Source organism: Chiloscyllium punctatum, chromosome 7 (genome assembly GCF_047496795.1).
Source record: "Chiloscyllium punctatum isolate Juve2018m chromosome 7, sChiPun1.3, whole genome shotgun sequence".
NCBI lineage: Eukaryota > Metazoa > Chordata > Chondrichthyes > Orectolobiformes > Hemiscylliidae > Chiloscyllium > Chiloscyllium punctatum.
Genome location: NC_092745.1, coordinates 89,609,391 through 89,634,036, shown reverse-complemented (window position 1 = coordinate 89,634,036; position 24,646 = coordinate 89,609,391). Strand labels below are relative to the sequence as shown.

At 41.5% G+C, this 24,646-nt stretch overlaps 1 protein-coding gene across 1 annotated transcript in view; it reads left to right on the top strand.

Annotated features, from left to right (window-relative positions):
• The window catches only part of faf1 (Fas (TNFRSF6) associated factor 1), a 391,777-nt gene that overhangs the window by 206,744 nt on the left and 160,387 nt on the right, over positions 1-24,646 (top strand). Inside the window, exon 8 of the mRNA XM_072574268.1 lies at positions 5,955-6,041. Within this exon, the coding sequence (XP_072430369.1) occupies positions 5,955-6,041 (87 nt within the window). The remainder of the gene's footprint in view (positions 1-5,954; positions 6,042-24,646) is intronic.

The window sequence follows — 24,646 nt, the reverse complement described above, 5'->3', positions numbered from 1 at the left end:
GCAAATGTTATTAGAAATATCTTGCATTTTTCAAAACTTAATTTGACTTTTAAAGAAAGCATGTGCAGTGATGTTTTCGGTGAACTCAAATTTCTATGTCTATTTCTGTTTCCAAAACTACAAAGACACTGATAGGTTATGTTCAGCTGCTCGAAGGGTTAATGTGCAAGTCTTACTGATGACCAGTTTTTTTTGTAATGTAGGACATTGCTATTTATGGGGATTTTCTTTGGTATTAAGATTTGGTTCGATGTTTATTGTTTGGAAGTCTGAGTTTTAATGCATAGGACTAATGCAAAATTTGTATTCTCTATTTGCTCCTTTAATTCATGGGATAGAGCATGAAGTGTTCAATTTGTCTCCCTCCAATTAGCTTATCGTACTTGTATGCTGCATTAGTAATAAACTGACACTTTGTAATTTTTCTTGTACGTATTTGAGCAGAATATTTTTTAGAATTTGTCAGGCATATAAAAAGAAATTTAGCAGTCAAAGCATGCTAATGCTTTCCAACAGCAATTTGATAAAGTAAGGATAGTTCCATTAGTTTGGTTTTGCTAATGTTAATTTGGGTTATAACATTTATTGGAGTTATGCTTTATGATGTTATCTCTGTTCTTCAGTGTATTATATAGATGTATGTTTTAATAGTAAGGCACTTCTTGGAAAATTTTGTAGTTCTAGATTTTCCTAAACAAGAAAAAAAAGGGATTTAGATAATACCCATGAATTCTTTAAATCAAGTCTCTTAAACGATATAATGATATGCAGACTTCTTAGTCCCTTTGAGTCAAAGAACATCACAGCGCAGGAACAGGCCCTTCGGCGCTCCAAGCCTCGTCTGATCCAGATCCACTATCTAAACCTGCTGTCTAATTTCTAAGGATCTGTATCCCTTTGCTCCCTGCCCATTCACATATCAGTCTAGATACATCTTAAATGATGCTATCGTTCCTGCCCCTACCACCTCCGCTGGCAATGCATTCCAGGAACCCACCACCCTCGCATAAAGAACTTTCCATGTATATCTCCCCTAAACTTTTCCCCCTCACTTTGAACTCGTCACCCCTGGTAATTGAGTCCTCAACTCTGGGGGAAAAAGTTTCTTGCTTTCCACCCTGTCTACACTCCTCATGATTTTGCAGGCCTCAATCAGATCCTCCCTCAACCGCCTTCTTTCCAATGAAATAATCCTAATCTTCTCCACCTCTCCTCATAGCTAGCATGACCTCAAAAACAGGCAACCTCCTGGTGAACCTCCTCTGCATCCTCTCCAAAGCATCCGCATTCTTTTGGTAATGCGGCGACCAGAACTGTACGCAGTATTCCAAACATGGCCAAACCAAAGTCGTATACAATTGTGACAAGACCTACTAACTCTTATACTGAATTCCCCATCCGATGGAGGAAAGCATGCCATATGCCGCCTTGACTACTCTACTAACCTGCGTTGCCACCTTCAGGGAACAATGGACCTGAACACCCAGATCTCTCTGTACATCGGTTTTCCCTAACATCTTTCCATTTACTGAATAGTTTGCTCTGGAACTGCATCTTCCAAAATTCATCAGCTCGCATTTGTCTGATTGAACTCCATCTGCCATTTCTCTGCCCAACTCTCCAGTCTATCTATATTCTGCTGTATTCTCCGACAGCCCCCTTCACTATCTGCTCCTCCACCATTCTTGGTGCCATTAGCAAACTTGCTAATTTGGCAACCTACACCTTCCTCCAAATCATTTTTGTATATTACAAACAACAGTGGTCTCAGCATGGATCCATGTGGGTCACAGGTCTCCATTTTGAGAAGCTCCTTTCCACTACTACTCTGTGTCCCCTGTCTCCTGTTGCCCAACCACTTCTCTATCCATCTAGCTAGAAACACCCTGGACCCCATGCGACTTCATTTTCACCTTCTCCATCAGCCTACCATTGGGGACCTTATCAAACGCCTTACCAAAGTCCAAGTATCTGACATTTATATCCTTCCCTCATCAATCAACTTCAAAGAGTTCTATTAGATTTGTAAGACATGACCTTCCCTGTGCAAAACCATGTTGCCTATCACTGATATACCCATTTGGAAGAAAATGGGCTTATATTCTATCCCTTAGTATCTTCTCCAGTAACTTCCTTACCACTGATGTCAGGTTCACAGGTCTGTAATTACCTGAATTATCCCTGTTACCCTCCTTAAACAAGGGAACAACATTAGCAATTCTCCAGTCCTCTGGGACTCACCCCGTTTTCAAGGATGCTGCAAAGATGTCTCTTAAAGCCCCAGCTATTTCCTCTCTCATTTCCCTCAGTAACCTGGGATAGATCCCATCCGGTCCTGGGGACATGTCTACCTTAATGCCTTTTGGAATACACAACACTTCCTCCTTCCTTATGCTGACTTGACCTAGAGTAATCAAAGATCTATTCCTAACTTCAACATACTCCATGTCTCTCTCCTCAGTGAATACTGATGCAAAGTACTCATTAAGAATCTCACCCATTTTCTCTGACTCGATGCATATCTTTCCTCCTTTGTACTTGAGTGGGCCAACCCTTTCCCTCGTTACCCTCTTGCTCCTTATATAGGAATAAAAGACTTTGGGAGTTTTCCTTAACCCTGATCACTAAGGATATCTCATGACCTCTTTTAGCCCTCTTAATTCCTCCTTTCAGATTGATCCTACGTGCCTGATATTTTTCCAAACCTTCGTCGGACTTCTGTCACTTAGACTTTATGTACACATCCTTTTTCCTTTAGCTAGCCTCTGTCTCCTGTTGCCCAACCAGTTCTCTATCCATCTAGCTAGAACAAGCTGGACCCCATGCGACTTCATCTTCTCCACCTACTGTGGGGAACTTTAACAAACTTCATCTGTTGTCCATGGTTCCCTAATCTTGCCATTTCTATCCCTCATTTTCACAGGAGCCTATCTCTCCTGAACTCTAATCAACCTCTCACATATCAAATGTGGATTTCCCTTCAAACAGCTGCTCCCAATCTTCATTCCCCGGCTCCTGTCGAATTTTGATATAGTTGACCTTCCCCCAATTTAGCACTCTTCCCTTAGGACTACTCTTGTCTTCGTCCATGAGTATCCTAAAACATATGGAATTGTGATCATTATTCCCAAAGTAATCCCCCACTGAAACTTCAGCCACCTGGCTGGGCTCATTTCCTAACACCAGGTCCAGTATGGCCCCTTCACAAGTTGGATTACTTACATACTGCTCTCGAAAACCCTCCTGGATGCTCCTTACAAATTCTGCTCCATCCAATCCTCTAACACTGTGAATCCCAGTCAATGGTGGGAAAATTAAAATCTCCTATCACACCACCTTGTTGCTCCTACATCTTTGTTTGATCTCTCTACATATTTGTACCTGTATCTCATGCTCACTGTTTAGAGGCCTGTAGTACAGCCCAACATTGTGAACCGCACCCTTCCTATTTCTGAGCTCTGCCCATAGTGCCTCACTACTCGAGTCCTCCATAATGTCCTCCTTCAGCACAGCTATGATATCCTCTGACCAGTAATGCAACTCGTCAACCCCTTTTACCTCCCTCTCTATCCCACCTGAAGTATCAATATCCTAGGACATTTAGTTGCCAATCATGATGCCCTTCCCTCAAACAAGTCTCAGTAATAGCAATAACATCATACTCCTAGGTACTAATCCAAGCCCTAAGTTCACCTGGCTTACCTACCATACTACTTGCATTAAAACAAATGCACCTCAGACCACCAATCCCTCTGCGTTTGTCCACCGCTTCCTGCCTACTCTTTCCCTTTTGTCATTCTGACTTCATTATCTAGTTCCTTACAGGCTTTAATCACTACCTTCTCATTTGGTACCTGTTCCCCTGCCACATTCAGAGTTGGATAGAGCTCTTAAGGATAGTGGAATCAAGGGTTATGGGGATAAGGCAGGAACAGGATACTGATTGAGGATGATCAGCCATAATCATAATGAATGGTGGTGCTGGCTTGAAGGGGAGAATTGCCTACTCCTGCACCTATTGTCCATTGTCTATTGTCATTAGTTTAAACCCTCCCCAACAGTATTAGCAAAAGCACTCCCAAGGACATTGGTTCCAGTCCGGCCCAGGTGTAGAGCATCTAATTTGTCATCGTCCCACCTCCCCCAGAACTGGTCCCAATGTGCCAAAAATCTGAACCCCTCCCTCCTGCACCATCTCTCAAGCCATGGATTCATTTTAAATATTCTATCATTCCTACTCTACGTGACACTGGAAGCAATTCTGACAGTACTACCTCCTGAGGTCCTATTTTTTAACTTGGTTCCTAACTCCCTAAATCTTTTATGTCACACCTTATCCTGTTTTTTTTACCTATATCATTGGTGCAAACATGCACCACGACAATTGGCTGTTCACCCTTCCCCCTTGAGAATTTTCTGCAGTCGATCCGAGACATTCCTGACCCACGCACCTGGGGGAGGCAACATACCATTCAGGAGTCTCATTTTCTGACCACAGAAACGCCTATCTACTCCCCTTACCACTGAATCTCCTATGACTATAGCGCATCCACCCTTTTTTTTTCCGCCCTTTGTACAGCAGACCCATGAACTTGGCTACTGCTGACTTTCCCAGTGAGCCATCTCCCCTAATGGTATCCAAAATGATATACCTGTTTTGGAGGTAGATGACCGCAGGGGACACCTGCATTGCCTTCCTGCTCTTTCTCTGCCTTTGGTCACACATTACGTTTCTCCCTTGGCAATCCTAATCATGCTATCCACGACCCACTCAGCATTGCGTATGCTCCAAAGTGAGTCCATCTGCAGCTCCAGAGCTGTCATGTGGTCGAACAAAAGCTGCAACTGGACACACTTCTTGGAAACGAAAGAGCCAGGGACACCAGCTTTGTCCCTGAGCACCTACATTGAGCAAGAGGAGCATGACAGAGGTCTGAGATCTCCTGCCATTTTCAATCTTAAGTTTTACCTAAGTTGAGACGAAAGTTTTGAAAAAGGAAAGAGAAGTTTTCTTTTTAACCAACTTAACTTACCAAAATCCTTTCTTTAGCAACTCCCCACAGAGTCCGTTTTTATTTTGTTAGAGGAGGAGGATGGATGGGAGGCATAACACGGGTAGTGTCTCAGGTTCAGCCGCTGCCCAAATAAATCAGTTTTTTAAACAGTTTGTTTACTTTCCCGGCAGCCCTCTGGTCCTCATTCTCTCTGCCCTCGCTGCAATTATTTTGGAGGCCGCAGACTCCTGAGGGAAGCTTTTTAAACAGTTTGCTTACCTTCCTGGCAGCCCACTGGTCATTTTTAATCTGTGTCATACTGTAAAATTTAAATTCCTACCAATGATCCAATTCTTATCATTCAGGTATCCAGTCTGATTGTCTCCTTTGCAACCAACTTGGTCTTTAAATTGTCCTAATTTTATGCAGTGGACAACAAATATTGTTTTTGCCAGCAAATTTCACATATCATGAACTAACTTTTGAAATAGCAAAAACTATTCACTCGTTCAAGAACCAAAACCTATATACAGTATGTGCACCATATACAATATGCATTCAATAACTTATCAAGTCTTATTCAACAGCACTTCCAAAGCTGTGACCTGTACTTCCTGGAAAGACCAGAACAGCAGAAGCACCATCACTTGTAAATTGTTCTCCAAGCCACACACCATCTTGACTTGGGACTATATTGCCTTTGTCATTGTCACTGACTCAACATTCTGGCATTTCTTTTTCACATTACTATGGCTGCATTTAAAAACACATTGATTGCATCAGTTCAAGGTGGCAGCTCATGATTTCCTTCTTTAGGGCAACAAATGCTGAGCAGCCAGTGATGCTCACACCCTGTGAAAGAGTAGAAAAGGCTTGCATTGAAATACACTGTGCTTGAGATGACTTTAAATAAAACAAAATGCAGTGTGTTGTATCCTCTAAAATTTTTCTTTTTACTAGGTAAAGCGTAACATATTTGATCTCACAAACATCCACGTCCGTCACCAGATTTGGGAAGGCTGGCCTGCCTCTGCTGAGGATGACTCTGTAAGTGTAATATACTTTCAAAGAATTTGTACTGTGCTTCAATCCTTAGAATTTCTCCTGCCTATTCATCACAAACTTTCAGCAGATGTTCTTTTATGTACTTCTGCTTTTGTTAGTATGTGGTTTTGATATATTTTCATTTCTGCATTACTCTTTTTATATGACCATTGTAACCATTAGCCAAACATCTTTTCAAAATTGAAGAGAAGCGTAGGGCACAGGAGCTTACTTTTCAGATTTACCCATAGTTGAGACCAGTCAGCTGTATAAACATTTCAAGATGTTTTAGTATCTGCATGCATAAAGGCTTTCCTCTGAAATAATTCAGCCATCCATTCAGTACATTCAACAAGTTTTTTGTAAACTGATTTAACTTTTTAAAATCAATTGGAATGAAATCCTGTCCACTGTAGCTTAGAATTTTGTTAGCTTAGTAATTTTGTTGATGCTTGAGCTGTTGGCATGATTTTACACAGAGATATTTAAGGTATGAGGAAATTAATACAGGGCTGATCAGCTTTTCTTTTGGGGGTAAAAAAGTTCCATGAAGCAAAATGCTAATTTGATATTGTCTTAATAATTTCAAGACCTTTGCTCATAATAGATATCATGGTCTAGGTGGGTGATATAGAATTAAATGTGACAATTCTTCCTAAATATTGATTAATCATGCTCCAATAAATCCAGAGTTAAGAATTTTGACTGTCATTAAAATTAAGTATTATTCTGTCATTTTGTGCAAGCTTGCCTGCTGTCCCTCTCTTCTCTTGCTGTGTCTCACTCTCTCACTGTCCCTTCCCCTTTTCTGTTGACCCTGCCCCCCTCGTGGACCCTCATCCTTTGTGTTTTGTTGTCCTTCTCTCCTCTTGCTTTTTCCCTCTTCTGCTAGTTTCTCCCCCTTTCTCGCTGTCCCTATTCCCTCATTGTCCATCCCCTAACCCCCCCCCCCCGCCCCCCGCTGTCCAGTCTCCCTCCTCCCGCTTCTCACCTCACCTCCCATCACTCCCTCTCACTGTCTTTTCTCCCCTCCCACATTTTGCTATACCTTTCTTCTCATTTTCACTGTATCTCTCATGCCCCCCGCCTCTCCATAGTTTTCATCCTCCCTCTATTTCCACATCCTATTGTCTCACTTCCTCTTTAGCTCTCCTGGCTTTCATTGCCTCTTCCTGTCTCTATCGCTATCCCATGCTGGCTTTATCGCTCTCCCTCCCTGTCTGTATTGCTGTCTCACTGACCCCATTTGCTCTCCTTGCCCCAGTTTTCTCTCTTCCATTCTGTTTCTCCTTTGCTCACTCTCCTATAACTGTTGTATTCCCCCACTGTTGTACTCCCCTCTCTGTTGTATTCTCCCCCTCTATCATATCTGCTCACCTTCTCTCTGGCCCTGCTGAGGCCCTCTGCTCTCTCTAGGTCCCACACACCCTTGCTCCTTCCCTATCTTGGCCTGTGTGTTCATGTGCACGCGCTGTCTCTTTGTCTCTCTCTCTCTCTCTCTCTCTCTCTCTCTCTCTCTCTCTCTCTCTGTCTGTCTGTCTGTCTGTCTGTCTCTCTCTCTGTCTGTCTGTCTGTCTGTCTCTCTCTCTGTCTGTCTGTCTGTCTGTCTCTCTCTCTGTCTGTCTGTCTGTCTGTCTGTCTCTCTCTCTCTCTCTCTCTGTCTGTCTCTCTGTCTGTCTCTCTGTCTGTCTCTCTGTCTGTCTCTCTGTCTGTCTCTGTCTGTGCTGCTCGCATTTCCCCTTGGCCTGATCTCCCAACTGCCCTCCACTTGGCTGTGCTCATCCAGCACCCTGTCTGCATCCCCTAATTCATACCCCATCCTCACACTCTCCTATGCCCTACTTATCCTCACTCTCTGTCATCAGCCTCACTTAACACATCGCTTGCCCCACCCATGCTTGCTGCATCACCAGCAAACCAGTCCTGGCCTTTGCTCTATGTCCATCCCAACTGCCACTCTAGTCCTCACTCAGCGCACTGTTCACTGTCTCTCACCATCTCACTAGTTGCCCTCTGCATTTCCTGCTGGTCTGTCTTTGCCCATGCTGTTTTGCTCCTCCTGTTGACCTTTTCTCCCTCCCTCGCTCTTAGCTCACACTCTGCCTATTCCTCATGTCTGTTCCTGTCCGAGATACACCAGTGTCCAACCCTCCCTCAATTCTCCTTGTTGTTCTCACTCACCCTTGAACTCAGGCTTCCTCTCAGCCTTCGTCTTGCCATTATCAACCTCTTGTCTACCTTGTCCACCTTCTTGCCTTTACATTCCCTCCCTGCCCCCTTTCCCAGCCCCACTCCTTGCATCCCCTTTACTCTGGCTCCACACGCTTGACTTTTACACACAAATAATCCACACCCAAATTTTGAAACTTTAAGGAATTCATGAATCCCACTGTAGATATTTTTCCAGTTGTATAGTGAGTTATAATTCTTTGTTGCAATTTGCAAATTCTTCAGTCTGAGAAAGGAATAATTTCTTTCTTTTCTCTATAAATACAGCAGTCAAACAAATATGTTTTTAAGTGTTGCACAAATTTGTTTTTGGGATTGTACAATAGTCGATTACCATATACTTTCTCTGGTAGCCTTTTCCTTTGCATTATTTACCATTGCAATAATGTAAAAATGTTCAATCTGACTCTCTTCCTGCAGTATATCCTACTTTACAAATGCATTGGAAAACCTCATTAAACATACCTTCGGCCTAGTACAATTCAATGATACAATATGGTTGTCCCAACATTTATCCAGTACTTCCATCCAGTCAACACTTTGGATTGGAGACCCTCTTGTACAATGCTCTATGGTTTGCAACCAGTTCAACAAAGTGAATTCTAGGCGTCAAGTCAGGGCTAAAGTGAGTGCCAGGATCAAGTCAGGGCTTAAAGGATTTGTCATCAACTTTTGATGACCATCCTACACGTTGCACCATTTTCTTATAAGAATCTATCTAAGGGACACACGCTCCTCCTTTTCCTATTGCCTATCCTTGGACTCAACCTGCCACTGATTGCGGTAAACTATATGGATGGATGTCAGGGTCAGTTATTGTTTCTTCTCTCTCTTGTCAGCCAGACATAAACATCAATGTTAACTGTCAGCAGACCTCTGCAAATTGCTGCAATATTTAAGGACTATCTTGTTTGTGTAAATCTTCCATACTGACACTTCAGAAAATAATAGGTTCATTTGTCGTATTATTTAACACAGGTAGGTTGGCTTCTCAAAATACCATTGCAAAACAATTATCCATCCTGACATGAACCACTATTGTCTGTTGCAGACTAGTGGTTGTCATATGTGCTGTTCATTTTGGTTGCACCCTATTTGAGGCACTTGACAACTACTCTGATACCACTTATTTCAAAGTTGAGTTCAGCAGTGACCTGACAAGTGATTCTTCACTTGACGTTATGAACCTGCTTTGGACTCTTAACTACTACTCCCACCCCCTTCCCTTACCCACCAGCCACACTATCTGTAACTTCTAGCATTTCTACCTTCAACAGAGACAGAAACATATCTGACATTTTCCTGTGACGAGTGATCATGCCCATGTGAAAACAATATTGGATGCAATGATGTACATTGTACATACAAATTAGGAGCAGGAGTACACCACTCAACTCCTTGTATCTTTTGATAAGATGAGGCTAATCTGATCGTGAACATGAGTCTACATTTCTGGCTATCTCTATAACTTTTGGCTCCCATGCCAATCAAGAATTTATGTAAGCTGCAAAAATATTCCATGCTGCAGTCACCATCGCTGTCTGGAGGAAAAGATAAGAAAATTTCTGAGTGAAAAGAATCTGTGTCTTCAAAGTCCTTATGTCCTTTGGTTAAAAGGGAGACCACCTATTTGTAATCTCCAGTACTCATCTCTCCCAGAAGGTGAAATTTCCTCTCACATCCATGCTTTCCAGATTTCACATTTCTCCCAGATTCAATAAGATTGTCTCTCATTCTTCTAAATTCCAGTGGTAAGATCAACATGTCCAATCGTTCCTTCGAAGGTAATTGTCAGTTAAGGATGTTTTCATTGTTAACAAGTGAATATTGACCACTTGAATAAGGTTTTATAGAGCCTTTATGAAACTGTAACCAAATAGGGAGCCAGAAAGACTGTAAATTAGTGAAAAATGTGAGTGGTGTCTTCTCAGAAAATGGCCCCAGCTCCATCCAATATTGAATTCAGACTCATGGTGCAGCAGTCCGAATGATTAGAGCTGATTAGATTATTTTTCTACTACTGACAAGATCTCATTTTCTCACTGGGCATGATATCTTTTGTGAACTAGTTGCCACACCTGAAGAAGAAAACTCTTCCAGCAGCAGTAGTTACTTCCACGACACAAGAATGTGGTCAGTCAACTTGGGTGATGTTTTTAAGCTAGTTGTATTCATCATGAATCACTCAACATTGACACTTTAAGCATCCTGTTCACGGTGAAAGATTTTCTGGAAAGTTGTTCATTATCAAGTATTTAAGTCAGCCCTGCCTGAACATCTGGGGGGAAGAGTTTCACATTGTGACTATAACCCAAATCATTTTAATGTACATTGAGATTGCAACAGCAGCCTTTTTAAAGCTTGAGCATCTTGGAAGGATGCCATCTTGGTACCTGGTGTCCTTGATTGGGGCATGAAGTTTTTCCCTGAAAATGCTTCATAGTTACATGGCTAGATCATTCTCAAGCAATTTATTTCGTTCCAGTTGAATATAGAGGTGTTGGTAGTTCCACATTAATCTTTCAACATGCTGCCATAAGTGTTATGAAGGAAATGTGAAGAGAGAAAATTTGTTTTTGAAAAAAAATTCCATGTTAGCTCATAGTCCAGCTTCCAACAATAAATGTGTTCATTATCTTTATGTAATTCCATCAATTTACTTAAAGGTGAATGGCCAATGAGAATCCGATCCTATCGCTCATCTCTGAAAATGTTTTGAAATCGTCACTGGTTTTAAAAGGACCCCATTTTAGAATTGAAGTTCTCAATGTTGTTGAGATGATGTCAACATACTAGATAATATTATAAAATAATTTATTTTTCATAAATAATAGTGATCTTTTGTAATTCCAATTTATAGTCTTTCAAGAGGATGCTACTCAGAATTTGAGGTGTTATTTGCGGTGTTAAAAATTATTATTGCCCTCAAGACTGAAAATGTGCCCTTGTTAAACTGTCAAATGCAAACCAGCCAGATTCTTTGTCTTGGTTGAACTTACTCAGCATGAAGACATTTGCTAACCAGCACAAGTCTATATATTCCCCCCCAGTGAGGTTCTGCCAAAACAAAGAGTTATCGAGAACTCGTACAGTATCCCATCCCTCATTAAAGTGAGAGCTGCAGCAGACAGTGTATTTTTACTACCTAAAGGGATCTGAAAAAGAATATATTAAATGAGTGTTGACTTAGATTAAGTTAACTGATGTTTCCAGATGAGCCAGGTCCATCAGGTTCAAAAGAGACTCAAGATTATACAGGAATCCAATTACAGCAAGCCTATCTAGTTTCCTTGTTTATTGAGCTTGAGGTTAACAAGAAATATAGTGAAAATGGTTCCTATGGCACTGTGGGTCTTTTTCACAATAAATTTTAATGACTGGAAGCAAATGCAGGTTTTGAGTATTTGTTTTTATGTACTGCAATCATTAACTTGAAACTGAGGCAGAATGTCCCATGAAATTTCATGAACAAGAACTGCAAAGACTTAGGTACTATTAAGCACTGTAAAACCTTTGAGAACAACCAACCACAGAATAATTTGTTTTTAATTGTTCGACTTGAAACCAATTTGCATATTGTGATACAGGTTCAGGTCAATGATAAAATAGAGCACATACATCAGTGAATGACAGTTACATATCACACCACAGGGGTTGACAGACACCATACATTGTTATGAAGAGTCTTTCCATAATTGCTGACATTTATCCAGTGTTTCACAGTATTTGCTAATGTATTAATGCAGTCAATCTTTGTGAGGCTGCACATACCTTTTAGCCCTGGCTTTTATGGTTTCCTAAATTCATAGACCCACTGAAACTTATTCCCTTCTGGTTGCCTTAGTGACAGAGCTCAGAGATAAGCCTAGGTAGAGCCCTTTTGTGATTGCTTTCAGGTGACATTCAGTGATAGCTTGAGTAGAGTGTCCTTTTATAGTTCTTGTAATTCAGAAAATGATAACAGCTTTCACTGCTAAGAACTAAGGGCTCTAGACCATTCCCTGATGGGATTTGAATTTGATTTGTTACTTCATGCCAGCAAAAGTCTGTTAGGTCCTGGCAGATGATAAGATTATGTAGTATGGTACAGAAACATAAAGGCATCAAAATAATGATGCTTATATGTTGTTATGGCTGAGATTTTTTGCCTTTGTTTTAAGAGTTAATGGAAAAACAAAAACCGCTTATATTTGCATATAATTTGGTTGGTTTAAAGCTTTTATACAATCAAGATGATGAGGCGCTATCCAAGCTCTGTCAACATTCTTGATTTTCTATAGTGCATGAATTTGTTTTAAGGCCATGAAGCAGAATGTAAACCGGATGGAAAAAATCCGAGTCTGTTGTTTTGAAAAATAATAAACTACTCAGCAAATAACGTAGACTCTATAAAATTGCTTTAGGTTTATATTATTGGTGTACACTTAGCTGGAGCTTTGTCTTTGAACCAGTTTGGGGTGTACACTTTCTTCACTTCGTTATAAGAAAACATCAAAATCTAGGGTTTCTTCCCTCCGGAATAAAATAATATTTGCACTGAATACCAATAAGTCTATTCCAGATATTTGTCGAAATTCTGTAACATTTATGCTCATATATATATATATATACCAGACTGACTGATTAAATTTAACTGAGTAGATTTAGAAACTAAGTAAGGAAAGGATTGTGTTCCTATTGTGATATATTTTTTTAACAGATAGTGAGATTTAAAAGTATATTTCAGCCTCCCAGCAGTGTGTTTATACTTGACATATTATTTTTAATGTCAAAAGAAAACCATCTGGACTTGAGATGTTTTACTCTGAGGCACCAGAATGACTCAACCTTCTGTTCAGCAAAGAGTTTAACCTGAATCAATGATGATAAACTCATGATGAATAGACATGGGGAGGCAATGGCCTAGTGGTATTATTGATAGACTATTAATCCAGAAACTTGGCAAATGTTCTGCGAAACCAGATTCTAATCCCAACACTGCAGATGGTGGAATTTGAATTCAATATAAAAAATTAGAATTAAGACTGGAGGCCTGTGACCAGTGGTGTGCCACAAGGATCAATGCTTTTTGTTATTTATATAAATGATTTAGATATGAACGTTGGAGGTATAGTTAATAAGTTTGCAGATAACACCAAAATTGGAGGTGTAGTGGACAGTGAAGTAGGTTACTTCAGAATACAACGGGATCTTGATCAGATGGGCCAATGGGCTGAGGATTGGCAGATGGAGTTTAATTTAGATAAATGCGAGGTGCTGCATTTTGGAAAATCACATCAGAACAGGACTTCTAGACTTAATGTAAGGTCTTGGAGAGTGTGGCTGAACAAAGAGACCTTGGAGTTCAGGTTCATAGTTCCTCAAAAGTGGAGTAGCAGGTAGATAGGATAATGAAGAAAGTGTCTGGTATGCTTTCCTTTATTGGTTAGTGCATTGAGTATAGGAGTTGGGAGATCAAGTTGCGGCTGTACAGGACATTGGATAGGCCACTTTTGGAATTCTGGTCTCCCTCCTATCGGAAGGATAGAACATAGAACTTTACAGTGCAGTACAGGCCCTTTGGCCCTTGATGTTGCGCCGACCTGCAAAATTAATCTGATGCCCATCTAACCTACACCATTCCGTTATTATCCATATGTATGTCCCGTTTAAATGCCCTTAACGTTGGTGAGCTACTATGTTGCAGTCAGGCCGTTCCACGCCCCTATTACTCAGAGTACCCCTAATATCTGTCCTAAATTATATCACCCCTCAATTCAAAGCTATGTCCCCTCGCGTTAGCCTTCACCATCCAAGGAAAAAGGTTCTGACTGTCCATCCTATTTAACCCTCTGATTATCTTATACATCTCGATTTAGTCACCTCTCAACCTTCTGTCCAATGAAAACACCCTCAATTCCCTCAGCCTTTCCTCGTAAGACCTTCCTTCCATACCAGACAATATCCTAGTAAATCTCCTCTGAACTCTTTCCAGAGCTTCTACGTTTTTCCTATAATGCAGTGACCAGAACCGCACACAATACTCCAGGTGCAGCCTTACCAATGTCTTGTACGGTTGAAGCATGACCTTGTGGCTCCGAAACTCAATCCCCCTATCAGTAAACGCCAACACACCATATGCCTTCGTAACAACCCTATCAACCTGGGTGGCAACTTTCAGGGATTTATGCTCCTGGACACAGATCTCTTTGTTCATCTACACTACCAAGAATTTTACCATTAGCCCAGTACTCTGCATTCCTGTTACTACTTCCGAAGTGAACTATCTCACACTTTACCTCATTAAACTCCATTTGCCACTTCTCAACCCAGCTCTGCATCTTATCTATGTCACTCTGTAACCCACAACATTCTTCAGCATTGTCCACGACTCTGCCTACCTTACTGCCATCTGCAAGTTTACTAACCCGTCCTTCTCTGCCCACCTCCAGATCGTTTATAGAAATGACAAACAACAGTGACCCCAGAACACATCCTTGCAGCACACCACTGGTAACTGAGCTCCAGGATGAACATTTCCCATCAACCACCACCCTCTGTCTTCTTTCAGCAATCCAATTTCTGATCCAAACTGCGAAATCACCTTCAATCCTGAAACTCCTTATTTTATTCAATAGCCTACCATGTGGAACCTTATCAAATGCCTTACTGTAAGTTCATATACACCACGTCAACCGCCTTGCCCTCATCCACCTGTTTTGTCACCTTCTGAAAGAACTCAATAAGGTTTGTGAGGCACAGCCTACCCTTCACAAAACCGTAGGGTTTTCCTTGACCCTATCCGCCAACAACTTCTCATGTCCCCTCCTGGCTCTTCTTGGCCCTCTCTTTAGGTCTTTTCTGGCTAATTTATAATTCTCAAGCCCCTGAACTGAGCCTTGACGCCTTATCCTCACATAATCCTTCCTCTTTCTCTTGACAAGAGCTTCAACTTACTTAGTAAACTGTGGCTCTCTCTCTCTCTCTCGACGACCATTTCCCTGCCTGATAAGTGTATACTTATCAAGGACCTGCAGTAGTTGTTCTTTGAATAAGCTCCACATTTCAAGTGTGTCCATCCTCTGCAGTTTCCTTCCCTGTCCTATGCATCCTAAATCTTGCCTAATCGCACCATAATTGCCTTTCCCCCAGTTATACCTCTTTCCCTGCGGTATATACCTATCCCTGCCCATTGCTATTGTAAACATAACTACCCTTGATTAACAATACCACTTCTCTACCTCTTTTACCATCTTATCTGTTCTTGCTGACACATCTAGATCCCAGAATCTACAATAACCATTCCTGTCCCTGCTCGAGCCATGTCTCTGAAATGGCCACAACATCGAAATCCCAGGTACCAACCCATGCTGCAAGTTCACCCTTCAATGCTCCTGGCATTGAAGTACACATATCAAACCAACATCCTGATTGCTGTTGCCCTCTTACGACATTGTCAACCTGTTCCCAACCTCACTACCCTCAACCTCCTGTTCACTAGAACTACAATTCAGGCTCCCATCCCCCTGCTGCATTTGTTTAAACCACTCCGAAGAGCATTAGCAATTCCTCCCCGCTACCCCCCAGGATATTGAAACCCCTCTGGTTCAGGTGAAGACCATTTTTTTTTGTAGAGGCCTCACCTTCCCCAGAAAGAGCTCCAATTATCCAAGAATGCAAAACCCTCCCTCCTGTACCATCCCTGCAGCCAGTTGTTCAGCTCCACTCTCTCTCCCTGTTCCTCGCTTCACTAGCACGTGGCATGGGCAACAAATCAGAAATAATAAATCTATTTGTTCTAGCTCTAAGCTTCCACCCTAGCTCCCTGAATTTCTGCCTTAAATCCAGATCTCTCTTCCTATCTATGTCATTGGTGCCTATGTGGATCATGACTTGCGGCTGCTCCCCTTCAAAGATCCTGAAAACACGATCAGAGACATCATGAACCCTGTCACTTGGGAGGCAACACACCAAACATGAATCTTTCTTGTTCCCACAACACCTGTACCCACTGCCCCCCCTCCCTCCAAATTATGGAGTCCCAGTGACTAAAGCTCTGCTCCTCTTCTCCCTTCCCCTCTGAGCAACAAGGACAGACTCTGTGCCAGAGACCTGTGCCCCATTGCTTACCCTGGTATGTGTCGTTCTTCTCTCCCACCCCCACGCCCAAACAGTATCCAAAACTGTATACTTGTTGAGGGGAAAACACCACAGGAGATCCCTGCACTGCCTGCCGGTTCTTTCTTACCCCCGATGGAAACCCATCCATCATCATCTTGTGGCTGTGGAGTAACTACCTTCTTGTAACTCCTCTCGATAACCCCCTCTGCCTCGTGAATGATCCGAAGTTCATCCAGCTCTATTTCCCTAACTCTGTTCTTGAAGAACTGGAGTTGGGTGCACATCCCACAGATTAAGTCAGCGGGGACACTAGAGGTGACCCTGACCTTCCACGTACTGCAGGAGGAACATTCAACTGCCCTCATCTCAATTCCTGCTATTCTAAATTCCCCAAATAGACTGCCGGGAAAAAAAAACAAATGAAACACGAAAGGAAACACTTGTCACCTTAGCAGCCGACACAACTTTTTTTTTGGTTGGAGGAGGAGGATACACTATCCGAGTAGTTTTTTTGGGTAAAGTGACCGCTCAAATGTATGACCTTGTGACCTCTCCGACTGTGTCCAGGAACTGAAGAAAAACAGGAACTAAAAGAAATTTAAACCGTATACTCACATATCCCGACAGACTCCGCTGCTCCCTGGAGACCTCATGATCTCTCTGACTGCATCTCTGAACTGAAGTCGTGTTGTGAAACTTGAAGGGGTTCAGAAAAGATTTATAAGGATCTTGCCAGGGTTGGAGTATTTGAGCGAAAGGGAGAGGGCTGAATAGGCTGGGACTGTTTTCCCTGGAGTGTTAGAGGTTGAGGCGCTGACCTTATAGAGGTTTATAAAATCATGAGGTAGGGTAAATAAACAAGGTCTTTTCCCTGGGTTGGGGAGTCTAGAACTAGACGGCATAGCTTTAGGGTGAGTGGGGGAAGATATAAAAGTGACCAAAGTGACCCGTTATTCCAACCATTTGATTTGTCTCCAGGGCTATCTTATTTTTGACTTTTTGTAATTATTTCTTAGCCTTAATTAAACAATTCATAGGTCATCCCTTCACTTGCTATTCAGCTGTTGACACTTCACTCACACCATTTGACACTTTTGATCACCTGCAAAGACTTGTTATTCAACTGTCAACACGCCATTCACACCATTTGTACTATCTTTTGACATTCTTAATTACCTGGAATTATGTTGTAATGATCTCTCCACAGGCAAATTCTGTGCCTGTGTGCTACCCTCCACTTCACCTGATGAAGGAGCAGTGTTCCAAAAGCTTGTAATTTCACATAAACCTGTTGGATTATGACCTGGTTTTGTGTGACCAAGACCATGAGACGTAGGAGCAGAAATTAGACCATTCAGCCCATTGAGTCTACTCCACTATTCAATCATGGCTGATAAGTTTCTCAACTCCATTCTCCCACTTTCTCCCAGTAGCCCTTGATCTCCTTGATCCTCAAGAACCTATCTACCTCAGTTTACAACATACTCAATGTCCTGGCCTCCATAGCCTTCTGTGTCAACGAATTCCAGACGTTGTCCTCTCTCTCTGGCTGAAGAAGTTAATTCTTATCTCCGTTCTAAAAGGTGTTCCCTTTATTCTAAGGCTGTGTCTCAGGTCCTAGTCTCATTTTCCCAACATCCAATCTGTCCAGGCCATTCGGTATTCTGTATGTTTCAATAAGATCCTTCCCTCATCCTTTTCAATTCCATCGAGTATAGACGCAGAGTTCTCAAATGTTACTCATATTGTCAGCTTTTCACTCCTGGGACCATTCTCGTGAACCTCCTCAGAACATGCTCTAGGGCCAGTATAATCTTCCTGAGATATGGGGTCCAAAACTGTGCACAATACTTCTGACTTTGTCCATCTCAGTCCAACACTGGTACCTCCACTACTTCCTGACTACTTCCATCTAGAAGGACAGGGGCAGCTGATAAATAGCAACAACACCACTAGCAAGTTTCCCTGCGAGCACCACTATCCTGACTTGGAAATACATCGTTGTTCCTTCACTGCTGCTGAGTCAAAATCCTGGTTGACCTTCCCTAATGGCATTGTGGGTCAATTCCCAGCAGGTACACTGCAGCGATTCAAGATGGCAGTTGAACACCACCTTCTCAAGGGCAATTAGGGACAAGTGATAAATGCTGGACCAGCAAGCGGTGCTCTCACCCAATGAATGAATAAAAATAATTCCGAAACCTTCACTCACCTACCAGTCTGTCACCTGACCTAGGTGTCAAAGACATTAGGACCTTGAAACTATGTTTGCTCTAAAAAGGGGTTGTGGTTCCAGCAATGATCCATTCCAGTGTTGTTTACTTCTGTTGCGATAGATCCGGTATTGTATGTCAGCTGGGTAAAATCCTCGGAAATAAGTTGGTCAACTCTTTATCTGATCTGGGCAAAAATGCAGATTCCAATCCAGACTGGAAAATCCAGCTCAAAGAAGCAAAGATAGTGCTGAGAACAGATGTGCTGCTCATCTGAAGAAAGAAAATCTGAAACTTACAAAGGAAAGTAAACAAAATGAGCACTGAGGAAGGTTCACCAGGCCCGAAATGTTAACATTGATTTCTCTTCACAGATGTTGCCAGACCTGCTGAGCTTTTCCAGCAATTTCTGTTTTTGTTGTTGAAAATGAGATTATGCTCTAAACTTGCTGTACTCACTTTTGAGTGGTGAAAGCTATAAAGTACCTAATCAAAAGCTGAAGTACTATTCCTGAGCTTCGTTTGACAGTGACTGGGACAGCAAGTTAGCTTCACTGTGAAGCAGATTGGGAGGGTAGACCTGTGTGAGAAGGGCAATAGCAGCAGGTGATAAAAACACACGGCAGACAGCCCCTTCATTTCTGCTAGCAGAAAAATGTAGTTACAGGGCATAGCACAGTTAGAGGAATCGATACTGAGGTTAAGGGTATCTTTGTGATTCGATGGGAATTTGGAATAGGAGGGAACGGATCTAGTTGTCATCGTCCATGTAGGTACCCATGTCAGAGGTAGGACAAGGAGAAAGGCTCTGCTGAGAGATTGTATAACTTGAGGCTAACTTGAAAAGCAAAATCACCAAAATAATATTCTCTGGATTTCTGCCAGAAATACATGCAAATTGATGTAGGATAAATAAAATTCGGGAGGTATTGTGTGGCTCAAAGATTTGTCTGGAAGATATGTGTTCCAATTCATGGGGTCACTGGCACACAGTGTTGGAGAAAGAGAGAGCTTTTCACTGAGGTTGTCTTCAGTTCAACCACGCAAGAACCACTGCCCTGGCAAATGCTATAATTAGGTTTGTAGATGGGGAATTAAACTTATTAGTGCTTGGGAGGGCCATATTAAGAGAAGTTTAAAACATCAAAAAGAAACGAGAGCAGAAGTGCAACGTGGTGAAGAGGCAAACTATAATTAAAATGTCAGGAAAGGGGAGGAAAAATAAACTGATGAGTGTAACAGAAAATAAAACAATCAAAGTTAAGATTTGTTATCTGGATGCATGCAGCATTTGTAACAAGATAGATGAGTTGACAACACAACTAGAAATATTTTTATATTTCTAGCTGTTACAGAAAAATGCTTGCAGGCTAATTGGAATTGGGAACTCAATATTCAAGGTTATGGTTTTTTTTCCATGTTCCAGAAGAAGAGGTAGATAACTTTGCTAATAAAACTAAGTATTAGAGCAGTGGTGACGACTGATATAGGTGCAATAGATCATGATGTGAGGTCAGTTTGGGTGGAAATAAGGAATGGCAAAGTAAGGCAGTCATGGCTGGTAGTTATATATAGGCCCCTGAAGAGTTGCCTCAGTGTAGGACAAAGTATAAACTGGGAATTAATGAGGCGTGTAAGAAAGGCATTACAATTGCCTTTGGTGGTTTTAATCTGTATATTGACTGGGTAAATCAGATGTACAAGGGTAAAATGGAAAACAAATTTGTAGGGTGCATCGAGTATTGTTTCTTCGAGCAGTACATTGCAGGACCCATTCAGGAACAGGTTGACTTAGATCTAGTAAAGTACAATGAGATAGAATTAGCAAGAGATCTCACAGTTAAGGATCTGCTCGTGATCACAAAGTTCTAGAGTTTGAAATTCACTTTGAGGGGGAACTTTGAAGTGTCTTCATCTTTAATAAGTGTCAAAGTAGGTCAGGCAGCATTCAAGGAGCCCCCTTCCTGATGAACGGCTTATGCCCGAAACATCGATTCTCAGTTCCTTGGATGCTGCCTGACCTGTTGTGCTTTTCCAGCCACACTTTTCGACTCTGTTCTCCATTATCTGCAGTCCACAATTTCTCCTAGTCACATTTAATAAGGGCAATTACAGTAGGATAAAGACACAGCTGAATAAGGCTGGTTAGTGGGCAATTTTGGTTAATGAACAATGCACACAGTATTTAAAGATGTCGATACATTTTTGAAACATCGAGTTGAGGGCAATGAGGAACTGGCACAGAAGGGTTGAAATCTGGGGCACGTGAGCTATGATCTTACAGCAGAACAGGGTAGGTTTAAGGGGCTGAGTAGCCCACCTCCGTTCCTTTTTCTTATGCTCTTTCTGCACTTTGAACTTCATTGGAACAGAATAGTAGGCCAAGGACAGAAATGCTACTCTGAGTGTCAGGTGAGGAATTGAAATGACAGGTCACTGGAAACTCAGGGTCAAGCTTGCTGACTGTCGCGCCATTCAAATCTCTCTGACTTCCACCCTATCATAGATCTTCCTTTTTGTCTTTGTCTCATTCACATCTTATTCAAAACCTTATTGAAACATCTGAGGGGACTTGACAGGGAACATGTTGGGGAATCTTGAACTAGGGGACTCAAGACCTCTTACATTTCTAAATTTCACATTTCTGCGAAAAGGGCATAGGCCTGAAATGTTAACTGCTTTTCTTCACAAGAATGTTGCTATAACCTGAGTAATTTCAACATTTTGTTTTTGGGAATTAGTTCTGTCTGGAATTGATATTAAAGTGTAACATACATTTTCAATAGATTTTGCAAGATGATGTTGCTGATTTCTTTTTTTCCTCCGTCATTACACCTATGCACTGCCTACTTTCAATTGATTTTTTAATGACCAAGTTGTAAAGTGAGGTTACCTATGTGAAAGGAATTCATAAATCCAGGCATTTATAGCTTTTATTGTTAAGAGTTTTTATTTTCAACTATGCACAAAAATCACAATTGAGAGTCTCAGATACTCTGATGGTTCAGCTGGAGCTAAATTTAAGAAGAAGTTGCTAAATCATTATCGCAGTGAGTTCCTAGGCACCATAATAGATATATATAAAATTAGCAGCATGAAGAAAAATAGTCATTCATCTCCAAAAATAAGTAGTTGTGGGAAAGTAAACATTGGATTGATTTGTCGACTGGGATTGAGTGGATCATATTGAGAAAAGGTTAAGTTAGTTCTTTTTTAAAATCACTTGGATTCCAATTGGCTGTTTGAATTTAAGTTGATAAGACACAATTAAATAACTTTGCACCATTTGCAATAGTAAGTTTGTTATCTTGATATAATTTGATTTAATTTTGTGAAATAGAAAAAATAAGTTTACTTGACCATAGGATTCACATATTAGGTCAGAATAGAAGTGGCCTAACTTGTACAGATTACATTCTGTGTGCTATTTACACAAGGTTTCCAAGATAATTGCTCTGGACCTGCATTTCTGTTTTGATATCTAGTTAGTTCCAGAATCTCATGTTTAACTTTTCTTCTAACTTTGGGCATATTTTTCAAAACTGAGTTGCCCAAAGCACTTTAACCGTAAACTACTTCAAATGTAGTAAAATGCTAGTCCAGAATGGTGTGTCATAGTACTTTTATATCTTTAACCTTTTCATAAATAAATTGACATATTTGGCAGAAAGTAATTACCTTTTCAACGTGCAAGATACGCATGTTAATAAAACTGATGTATGCTGTGGTAAATTATAACTACGTAAGCATGAGTTTTGAACTGCAGTTCCTTTTCAAATTTAATTTCATGTCTGTGGCCCTAAACCCCATCCCACCTTCCTGGACTTGTTACCCATTTCCATGATCTCGCACCACCTTGCCAAATTTCCCTCAAAGAGTTGCAGATACCTGTTTGATTCAAAACCCAAATCATCATCAACAACAACACATCTGTCTCCTGGCCCCCAACCCTACTCCCCCTGGCCTAATCTAAACCCTCATCCACTTTTCTGCCATGCTACAGACCTATCTCCTTGTCCACCCACTACCCAGTTAGCTCACTCAGGCACCATTAGCATTCCATGGAAATCATTAAATAACTTTGAATATTACAATGAATAAGACAACAAATTACACATGAAGTTATTAAGTAACAATATATTAAATCTATTTTAAATATCATTATGTTTGCACTTAAAAGTGACATTAGGGGGATTCAATCGGAAGTGACAATATTTCTGTTGAATAAGGGAACTGTGGAGCTATAAGGGAGGAGCTTGTGCAATACCTTGGCAGGGATGACAGTGGAAGAACAATGGTGGATATTTCTGTGTATAATGCAGAAGATGCAGGATCAGTTCATTCCAAAAAGGAAGAAAGATCCTAGGAGGAGGCATGGCTGGCCGTGGCTGACACGGGAAGTTAAGAACCATATCAAGTTGAAAGAGAAAAAGTATAACATAGCAAAGATAAGTGGGAAAACACTTATAAGTGAGACTGGGAAGCTTTTAAAGAACAACAGAGGATTACTAAGAAGGAAATACGCAGAGAAAAAATGAGGTACGAAGGTAAACTGGCCAAAAATATAAAGGAGGATAGTAAAAGCTTTTTTAGGTATGTGAAAGGCAAAAAAATGGTTAAGACTAAAATTGGGCCCTTGAAGACAGAAACAGGGGAATATATTACGGGGGACAAAGAAATGGCAGAAGAAATGAATTGGTACTTCAGATCTGTGTTCACTGGAGAAGACACAAGCAATCTCCCTGAGGTAACAGTGGCTGGAGGACCTGAACTTAAGGGAATTTATATTTGCCAGGAATTGGTGTTGGAGAGACTGTTAGGTCTGAAGGTTGATAAGTCCCCGGGGCCTGATGGTCTACATCCCAGGGTACTGAAGGAGGTGGCTCAAGAAATCGTGGATGTGTTGGTGATTATTTTCTAGAGTTCGATAGATTCGGGATCCGTTCCTGCGGATTGGAGGGTGGCTAATGTTGTACTACTTTTTAAGAAAGATGGGAGAGAGAAAGCAGGAAATTATAGACCAGTTAGTCCGACCTCAGTGGTGGGAAAGATGCTGGAGTCTATTATAAAGGATGAAATTACGACACATCTGGATAGTAGTAACAGGATAGGTCAGAGTCAGCACGGATTTATGAAGGGGAAATCATGCTTGACTAATCTTTTGGAATTTTTTGAGGATGTAACTCTGAAGATGGACGAGGGAGATCCAGTAGATGTAGTGTACCTGGACTTACAGAAAGCTTTTGATAAAGTCCCACATAAGAGGTTAGTGAGCAAAATTAGGGCGCATGGTATTGGGGGCAAAGTACTAACTTGGATTGAAAGTTGGTTGGCTGATAGGAAACAAAGAGTAGTGATAAACGGCTCCATTTCGGAATGGCAGGCAGTGACCAATGGGGTACCGCAGGGATCAGTGCTGGGACCGCAGATTTTTACAATATATGTTAATGATATAGAAGATGGTATTAGTAATAACATTAGCAAATTTGCTGATGATACTAAGCTGGGTGGCAGGGTGAAATGTGAGGAGGTTGTTAGGCGATTACAGGGTGACCGGGGCAGGTTAGGTGAGTGGTCAGATGCATGGCAGTTGCAGTTTAATGTGGATAAATGTATGGTTATCCACTCTGGTGGCAAGAACAGGAAGGCAGATTACTACCTAAATGGAATCAATTTATGTAAAGGGGCAGTACAAAGAGATCTGGGTGTTCTTGTACACCAGTCAATGAAGGTAAGCATGCAGGTACAGCAGGTATGAAGGGCTTTTGCCTGAAACATCGATTTCGAAGCTACTTGGATGCTGTCTGAACTGCTGTGCTCTTCCAGCACCACTAATCCAGAAGGTAGTAAAGAAGGCTAATAGCATGCTGGCCTTCATAACAAGAGGGGTTGAGTATAGAAGCAAAGAGGTTCTTCTGCTGCTGTACAGGGCCCTGGTGAGACCACACCTGGAGTACTGTGTGCAGTTCTGGTCTCCAAATTTGAGGAAAGACATTCTGGCTATTGAGGGAGTGCAGCATAGGTTCACGAGGTCAATTCCTGGAATGGCGGGACTACCTTGCGCTG